Source organism: Ischnura elegans, chromosome 9 (genome assembly GCF_921293095.1).
Source record: "Ischnura elegans chromosome 9, ioIscEleg1.1, whole genome shotgun sequence".
Classification (NCBI taxonomy): Eukaryota; Metazoa; Arthropoda; class Insecta; order Odonata; family Coenagrionidae; genus Ischnura; species Ischnura elegans.
In genome coordinates, this window is record NC_060254.1 from 4,521,440 (window position 1) to 4,530,616 (window position 9,177).

General features: G+C 39.4%; 1 protein-coding gene across 1 annotated transcript in view; it reads right to left on the reverse strand.

The window, feature by feature from the left end:
- Positions 1 to 8,651, reverse strand: part of LOC124165346 (RISC-loading complex subunit tarbp2-like) — a 62,386-nt gene extending 53,735 nt beyond the window's left edge. Inside the window, exons 1-3 of the mRNA XM_046542705.1 lie at positions 8,501 to 8,651; positions 8,238 to 8,421; positions 8,037 to 8,166 (exon numbers count right to left, since the gene is read on the reverse strand). Coding sequence (XP_046398661.1) covers positions 8,037 to 8,166; positions 8,238 to 8,379 — 272 coding nt within the window. The 5' untranslated portion in view covers positions 8,380 to 8,421; positions 8,501 to 8,651. The remainder of the gene's footprint in view (positions 1 to 8,036; positions 8,167 to 8,237; positions 8,422 to 8,500) is intronic.
- Between the last annotated feature and the right edge of the window lie 526 nt (positions 8,652 to 9,177).

Below are 9,177 nucleotides of genomic sequence, written 5' to 3' on the forward strand. Positions count from 1 at the left end.
ACGTGTTTCGCGCCCTCCCTTTTCTCACCCACTGACCTTTTTCAGCCTACCTGCTTCAAAGTTCCCAGTTTCTGGAGGTCAACTGCTGCATGAATCACCTATTAGCCCAAAAGGTGTCTAACAATGACTTTCGGCTTAGCTCATTAGCGTCTGATTGTTTGAATTGAAACTGAAAATTTTGTCCTCATAATATTCTCATACAACCGGGCATTTTCCAACAACACAACTCTTGAGCCAGGGAAATTCAATCATGTGCCGTTCAGTAAGACAAAGTGTAATAGACCCAAGAAAGAATTTTTCCGAAGTATCCCAGCCCACATCCCACCTTGAATGGAATATACTCTCGTTGGAACATCAGTGAACACAGATGACATTTTGGACATTGAAACTGCTATAGAGCACAATCGTTCCCATGGTGTAGTGTGTTAAGTATCATGCAACAAAATAGAAGTTTTAAAACAGAAAATAACCATTGAAAATTATTGTGATGAATAAACACAAGTAAATCGGTGCTTATAGGGGCACATATATTAGTAGTAAACAATCAAAAAGTGAATAGAAAATGATGGTTAATCATCAAACGTTTTCCATAGGGCAGATTGTTAGTTTCCATAAATATGCTTTCCTGTGCCCCACATCTCATTGGAAAGAAAAACCATAGGATCATAAAACACCAGTGCACTTCTTTCTATAGGCATGTGCGTGAGCATCACTCATGTGCATGGAATGAAATATTTAAGCAAACCATTTACATCTTACTTTGAAGAGAAGAATTCACAAGCTCATTCAGTTCTAACTAAGGGCAGGGTTGTACATTCATATAGATGAATCCAGTTTTGAGAAATTTCACTGGAAATTTTTTATATAAACGGTTGGGGGTGGGAAGCTACAACGGCAATTTGTTCCCCGTTTTGCTGCCATGGCCTCTTGACTGATTTGCTGAGAAAGAAAAGCCTGGCACCCATCTAGAGGGGGGGGGGGGAAGAGGGAGAGAACAAGATGAGGCTTTTAGAAAATTGAAAAATGCCTTTAGAAAATAGAAAGCAGCTACTACAGATTAATCATTTCAGCAGAAGACTTATGGAATTTTCAAAACATTGAAAAATATTCAAAAATTTTATTTCTGGCCCGGGTTTAGGCATGACATGAGTCGTTACGTGTGGGAATGTAAAAGCTGTCAGAACATAGTGATCTGGCCGGTTTGATGGAATCACAGAAGATGATTAAACATTGGACAGTAGAGTCCATGGATATCATCATCCCCATGCCCAGGTCTAGGCAGGGATCCCATTACATTCTGATGTTTGTTGAAAATAGGGTAGTTTCCTTCATCAAAGAAATCGAAAGGTAGTGATTAGAGATGGGTCAAAAAGAACCGAACTGCCAAAACGAACTGTTCACTGAAATGAACCAGTTCGAAAATGAACCGTTCTCTAAAACACCCTGTTCACTGTTCATGTTGGCACTGCACAATTGCGGCGTACTCGGTACAGTAGGTATGATCATCAAGAGGCATTTTGAACTGCAGCTTACTCGAGCAAGTACGTTGTGGGTACAACAGATGGCGGTTACGAGGGAGGCCATCCAAGGCCGCCGAAGTGCGTCGTAGACGACCAAGCCCCTCCCCTTCTTTCTCTACTATTCCCCTCCGATAGCCACTGAACCGTTCGTTCTAACTAATATTTGAACTGATATTTAAAATATTAGTTCTTTCGAACCGTTCGAAATAACTAATATTTGAACTGATATTTAAAATATCAGTTCTTTAGAACCGTTCGAAATATTAGATCAAATATTAGTTTCCTCGGGGCGTTCAGTTGGGATATCGCGTTCATTTTGCTTTCGTATTTTGAACATTTGTGGATCTGTGGATGCATCTCCAAAAATATTGTTTAAAACGCGATTCATGAACTTAGGAAACGATTGAACACATGATTGTGAAACATTTTTTTCGGTCCCTTTACCAAGTTGATATTTGGACTTAGTTTTTGGCGCCTACGATGAAATTTTAATTTTTTAAGTGCGCTGTATTGTGCAATGTGGATGCATCTCCAAAAATGTTGTTTACAACGCGATTCATGAACTTAAGAAACAATTAAAGTCTTTGGACTTTGTTTTTTCAGGTGCATCATCTAACTAGGAGTTTAATCGTTTCTTAAGTTCATGAATCGCGTTTTAAACAATATTTTTGGAGATGCATCCACATTTCACATCACATCGCACTTAACCCTTTCGAGACCGCGGAGTTTTCGTCTTAGCTTGACTGCTGTACTGCTCCCCAAGAGACTCTTCTTTCTCGTGGTACGGAGCATTTTTGGAGGGCATTCGTTAAGAAGGGTCTCGCTGAACCTTTTTCGACCCCTCCACGGTGGGACTCCGTATTATCTCGGACTCCAAGAGTAGTTGTGCTCCCTCCTTTCCGGGTTTACGACCATACCTGCGGCATTGGTTCGCGGTCAACTTATGTATTGCTTATATGTATTTAGCAAATGGATAATTGTTGCTTGCACGTAAATTACAGGCATTGAATATAATTCCTCATTTTTATCTGAGCATTGTCAAATTTTAAACGAAGTTCTAAGGCCATTATCAAAGCATTTAACGCAGCAACAATTTCCATGTTGATGTTTATACATAACTCGAGATAAGTTAATATTTGTCGTAGAATTACGTTTAAAAATTGTAAACGCTGCTCAAAAGACAAAGAATTCAATTCTTAGTTTATATTTCTTGAGAAATGAACAAATATTTATTTCGAAAATTGACTCTATAAACAATTGTATGACCGCTGTCCCTTACCGCTGAGAGAGGTTATAAAAGACGAAGGGTCCGGGTACCTGCTCCCGGATTCGGAGGGTTAATCCTAAACCCCGAAGCGTTGGGTCCCGAGACAAATGCGACCTAAACCCACGACAGTCCTGAAAGGGGGAGAGCTCGAAAACGTATATATACGGGTTTCGTTTTCTTGACCGGGAAAATCTCACACGTATATATACGCCCGTGGTCTCCCGGGTCAGGAAACGTCCACACGTATATATACGTGTACGGTAGGGAAAAGGTTAAAAAATTTCATCGTAGGCGCCAAAAACTAAGTCTATAACTAAAAAAGAGTATATGATGACAATATAAAATGTGTACATTGTATCCACTATTTATGTTTTTCTTAGGTTGGTCGTACAGATATTTACTTTTAACTGGTTTAATCTATATTTTACCCTGCGTCGCTTAAGAGTTCTCAACTGATGATAGTGGGAAACACATATTTGGCTCCAAATTACATCAAATTACTTGTTTGTATCTGCAAACTTTGGCAAGCTTGTAATAACCTATTAATCGCACACCACACTAAGCTTTCATGTACTCTAAACGCATGATAAACAATATTTTCTACCAGATGACCCTACCTGTTCACTATGAACCGATATTTTGAACTGTTCTTTTTACTGAACAGGATCAAAGTGAACGGTTCATAAAAATGAACAGTTTAACCCACCTCTAGTAGTGATTGTGATTCGTTACCCACGATTAGTGTCTTCATAATATACAAATTATTTGGTTTTAGAAATCCCAGTTTAGACGAATGTCAATGGTCATTTTTAACCTCATTTGAAAAAGGCCAGATTGGCGCCCATGCCAATCCACTCCACGTGACGTCACAGTGGCCTAGTATCTACACGAGTAGATAGGAGTTTTACATTGTCTGAGATTACCTATGCATGCATGAGCCACAGAGCTCATGGAAACATGTCTTAACAATCAACTATTAAAACTGCCTATGGTGGGAAAGTTTCCTTTGTTTGATAAGGTATTAACACGTTGCGTACCGGGGTATTTAAATTCCTTTTAACCCTCTGTTCCGGCGGTTTTTTAAACATCACTCACTTAGAAAACCTTCCATTCGAAAAAATGCCATAACTTATTTAAAAATTAAAATTTTTTCATGCAATTTTGAATGCAATACTCACAAATAATTTCAGAATCTTTTTCTCGTGTGATACTTTCCCTTGTGGAGTGGAATGCCGCAAGTTGAGCACACATATCTTGTCTCTTTTCTAATTTTTCTCGTAGCGCACATTTTGCATCTTCTTGTGTGATATTTTTTCGTCCCCTTCCCCACAATAGGAACGAGATGGTGTTTGCTAAGGTCTCTCGATAAGCGCTGTGGGTGATCTCTTGAAGGGGCCCGTCCTGTTGGCTTATCATCGCAGTCATCATCCGAGAATGATTCACTCGACTCCTGCCTACTCGCTGCCCACTCTTTGGCGGTCTGGAGCAAAAAGCTTTTGAATCGAATGCCATTATTTTTGTTTAGAGTTTTATAAACTCTGAAAGCATTAAAAAGAGCGCAATTTATTAGCCAAAGCACGACTTTCTTCGACCATTTCATTGTTTTTCTCATGATGGAGTAATAGGATAAGTACATATCCGCCCTGTCAACACCTTTCATGCACTCATTGTATTTTAGAATACAAGTGGGTTTTCTGAATGACTGTCCTGTAACCCTATCTTTTACCTTTGAGTTACCCATGCTGGCGTTATGAGCAGTGCTAATCATTCTTACTTCCCTCTTGTCTTTCCAAACCACTAGTAACACCTCACCTTTACGAGAGAACGTGCTCTGTCCCTTTTTCAAAGTTTTTGCCTCGCTCTTCAACGTGGGAGGGAGTCCCCGATTTGGTCTTATGGTTCCACACACTCTTACTTTGTTATCTAAGAGCAGTTCTGCAATTTTCACACTATTATAATAGTTGTCTTGATAGACATGATGCCAAAGATTGAGATGTGGCTTCAAAAGAGACAAGATAGTTTGTTCTAATTTTTTCCCCTCGGCTGAATAAATTTCTAAATTACTAATGTAGCCAGAATCACTTTCACAAACGATTCGAACTAGTAAACCATATTTTACAATTTTTGCAGGATTATAGGTCTTGATTTTCAATCTTCCTCTCCATGGAATCATGGCTTCATCAAGTGACAATTCCTGCTTTGGTTTATACACATTTTGAAATTTTTCAACTAAGTATTCCAGGGTGGGTCTTATTTTATATAGTCTATCCGAAGTATCTGAGAATGCTTCGTTATCACTAAAATGCCACGCTTTCCATATCTGCTCAAATCTGTTTCTCGTCAGTAGCTCTCTAAATATTTTTGTTTCGATGAAAGGATCTGTACTCCAATACTCCTTCAGTGTATCTTTCCTCACTTGACCCATCAGAATCAAAATAGAAAATAATTTTTTCATTTCAGCCATGGTTATGTTTGACCACTTCCCTGTTTTTGGCGATTCTTTGTATTTATGCTTATTTTGACAGTAATACAAATTGGATTGATGGCACATCATTTCAAAAAAATCATTACCAAGAAATAGTGAGACTACGTCAAGGATGTAATTGGAATTTTCTGGTAATCGCTTCACTCCAGGTTGGCCCAAAAATTGCTCTAAATGTCTCTCAAAATCTATTTTTTCCCATGAAGTAGAACTTCCTGCCAAAGTATTGTCTTCATTTTCACTCGCATAGGAGTCACTTTCACTGATAACTAGAGGAATACGTTTTCTAGTTTTCATATTCACCACAACATCAGAATCGCTTTCACTTTCGTCGTTATCTTCGTCATACCCTAATGGTACATCTGACAAATCATCAGCACACAAGTCTAACAGAATTTCTTCTTCATCCAAAGTGTTGTCCTTCCGATGTGATGCCATAATATGGAATATTCTTATGAGTGGTTTTTAGAGCACAAATGCGTGCAAACCTTCAAGCGAGAAAAACTTGACACCAAATGTTCTATTCACTTGGACTCAGGGAAACACCAACTGCTCTTGACACATTAGGAGAGGAAACTAACCCAGAGGCAGGAAACAAGTAAGAGAGCATCATCTCCCTCCATGGCATGGACGAAAAGAACTGGGGGCCTCATTGTGAGTCCCCCAGTTCCTTTTGTCGAGAATGTTTATGTTGACGGAGCAGAGCAGTCCACTTGCTGAGAGTGCATCTCGAAGAAGCGGCGATGAAGATAAGGGTCAAACTCGCTAGATAAAACAAGGCCATGTGGATAAACTCTTTGGAAATAATAAGCCAAGTGTGTGGGGTAACTCAAGGAAAACGATAAATAAGAAGCCAACGCTGGTAAGAAGAGGAACGCCGATTCTGGGTGGAGGTGTTGAGAATGGAAATATGTGCCTATTCGGGCGTAATGCCTTTGGTTTAAACATAGTTAAAAAGCTAATGTTTAGAATATAACTTTACCCAATCAAACTTAATGATGTATCAATTCATTATTAATAACGAACAACAACTGATAACGTTCTAACGAATACGGATTGCACGCTTTAAAATTGTTTTGGTTGACGTGCCTAAATGACGAGAATCTTCGTCATCCGTCCGGAACGTTCGGGAAAAAAATGACGAGAATTCTCGCCATCCGTACGCAACGTGTTAATAATCCTTATTAATCCAAGTGCTATCTGCTAGCAGGTTACTCTGCTACCTGCTAGCAGCCTGCATCGTAGCAGTGCTCATAGCCTTGCACCAAGGTGGCAGCCAGAATCAGAATGATGTCACATGGATTTTTCCCAGCATTCAAAATTAGATGTTGCGTTTTCGCATGCTTGAAAATTTTCACTTTTCATTTAAACGCGAAAAATAGATTAAAAAATCATAAAGCGTGAAATAAGTACTCCAGGAGTACTTATTTCACGCTATAGTACATCTTTTAATTTAGGCAATAAAAAAAATAGGAAACCATCCTATTGCATTTGGTGGTCGATAGCAATACCAGCATTCCGTCAATAGTCAGCATGTGGCTTAATATTGTTGCACTCACGTTATTAATGAGTGTGGATGTCCGGAAGTAATGATATCTGATAATGGTGCACAGTATGTAGGCAAGGTATTGAAAAGAGTTGTTTGGCATTCCTCTGCACCACACTGCTCCTCCAGTGGCATTGGCTGGGGTATATTATCTGAGTGATGGGGATTTGCGTTTTGGTTACAGAACGGGACTTTAGGCACCGCGGAGAGAACCACAAAGGTTGCAGAAGTCGAGACAGCTAGTGAGTCAACAGCTTGAGGTGTTTCCTTTCCATTTACCTTCCTTTTTCTACCCCCTCTCCCTTCCTTAGAGATACAGGACTCGGGACACTTGAAGAGTGTAAGTCACCGAGGGAATCACAAAAAGGACAAACCTTTCATTCCCTTCACCTCCAATCAGAGTGCAGGCAGATTGATCCTCAACTCACCTTTCCTGCACTGGCACCCTTATTTGCACCTTGGTTATCAGATTCTAGTGATTTGAGCCACTCGTCATCAACCACATCCAAAGCTAAGCAGGAGAAACAGTGCCATATTACGAAGTGTTTAGAGAATTTTCAACTCGAAGCATACCTCTCCATTAATGCTTGGGAGTCTTCTAGCTTTCTGTCATAAATCTAAAAATTGCCGAAGGAATTGAATTAAAGGTAAGATCAGCAATTTATGGATTTATGGCATCAAAAACTAAAATATGAACAGAATGCTGACAGAAATTCTACACTGTTTCACATTTTCATGAAAATATGAAAAATGCTTACTCAAGGCCTAAGATATTGAGTTCCATTCGATGGCATGTTATGATACTCATAACGGAATAACCTAAAAACTATAGAAACTTTGTACAAATAGAAAATAGAGGTACAGTAGGTAAGGGGTCAATCACATAACTACATTTAGTCCAATATTACATCATCCAGTTCCTTCAGCACCTCGGTACATTGACAACACATTAAGTAATTTTTGAGCACTTTCCACGACATAAAAACCAGCAGAAATGGTAACTAACAGAGAAATCATCCGATAAAATATTACCTCCCAGTGATATTCACCCACATGGCACTTGAATTCTTTGGTTAATCACGCTTGCATGAGAGAGGTCGTAATGACAAAATCAATTAAAAATGGCTTTCTCTTGCAAGCGGAATCCCCACTAAAAGGACCGGATACAAAAGGAAAAATGATCACAATAATGAAACCAAAAGTTGGAAAAAACGCACTTACACTTTTGTGGTAACGCCACTTGTAACCAGAAGCTGCGCACGAACTAATTTATCAGAATTGGCCAATGTTTCCAAAGCCTTTAAGGCAGCATTATGCTTCGCCTCTTTCTTGGACCGTCCACTTCCCGTCTCTAAAACAGAACAAGTTTTAATAGCAACGAAAAGTTTGAGTACTTCATAAGCAATGGATTATCGCCCATACCTCGGACATTTCCTGCTGTCACGACGTACTGAAAGAAAGTATCGTGTCCAGCACTATCCGTAATGAGCTCATACTGAGGAGTAAATCCCTTTCTCAGCATATACTCATTCAAAGTTGACATCGGCGTTTTGGCCGTGGCCATGATGTACCGGTTTACGCCCCAATTCTAAGGGAGTGTTTCTACCTAATACACACAAAATAAAGGGCATGATAGTTAACCAATTCACTACAACCATAAACACGTGAGATGACTTATTACATACCTCTTAAATTATTCAGCACAATACACTTGTCACGACACACAGTTAACCACCAGCCCCGATACCGAGCGCGTTCCGAGATTCACTGGCAGTACTGCCGGTGCTGCCAAACCGTTCCGAAATCAAATGGCAGTACGGGCAGCAAGGGGCCGACAGAACTGCGATATATCGTATAGAAAACCTCTTTCGATTCGATTTTTCCGGAGCCCCAGTGGTCCAACGGCCTACCCAACATAGAGGCGCTGGTGTAGCCTGTTTTTCTGTGCAGTAATGAACTGGGGGCTGCCATATTGAATCTCGATGTAAACAAACGTGATATTGAGGCTTATTGATAATCATTAGTGTTAACTGCAGACTTTTTTTATTGCTTACAGTGTCCCTTACGATTTTGGAATGTGCTCGATGAAGGATACGAGTCTCAATGATCTTGGTTATTGCAAAATTGCATGGGTATGAAATGTATTTGGTTATGAAAATGTGAGTAATTCTGTTTCCTTCATTATTCCATTTTGATTTCAACCTGTGATTAGCTAACCTTTCCTCATGTTTTCAAAATTTTATGGTGTCTTGTATTCCTTATATTTCAATATGTTTTTCATTGTACTAGCAGTTTTTCTAGTGTTCAAACTACTCATTTATCGCTAGTGCTATGCTTTCGTTTGTTTAATGCTAATCATTTT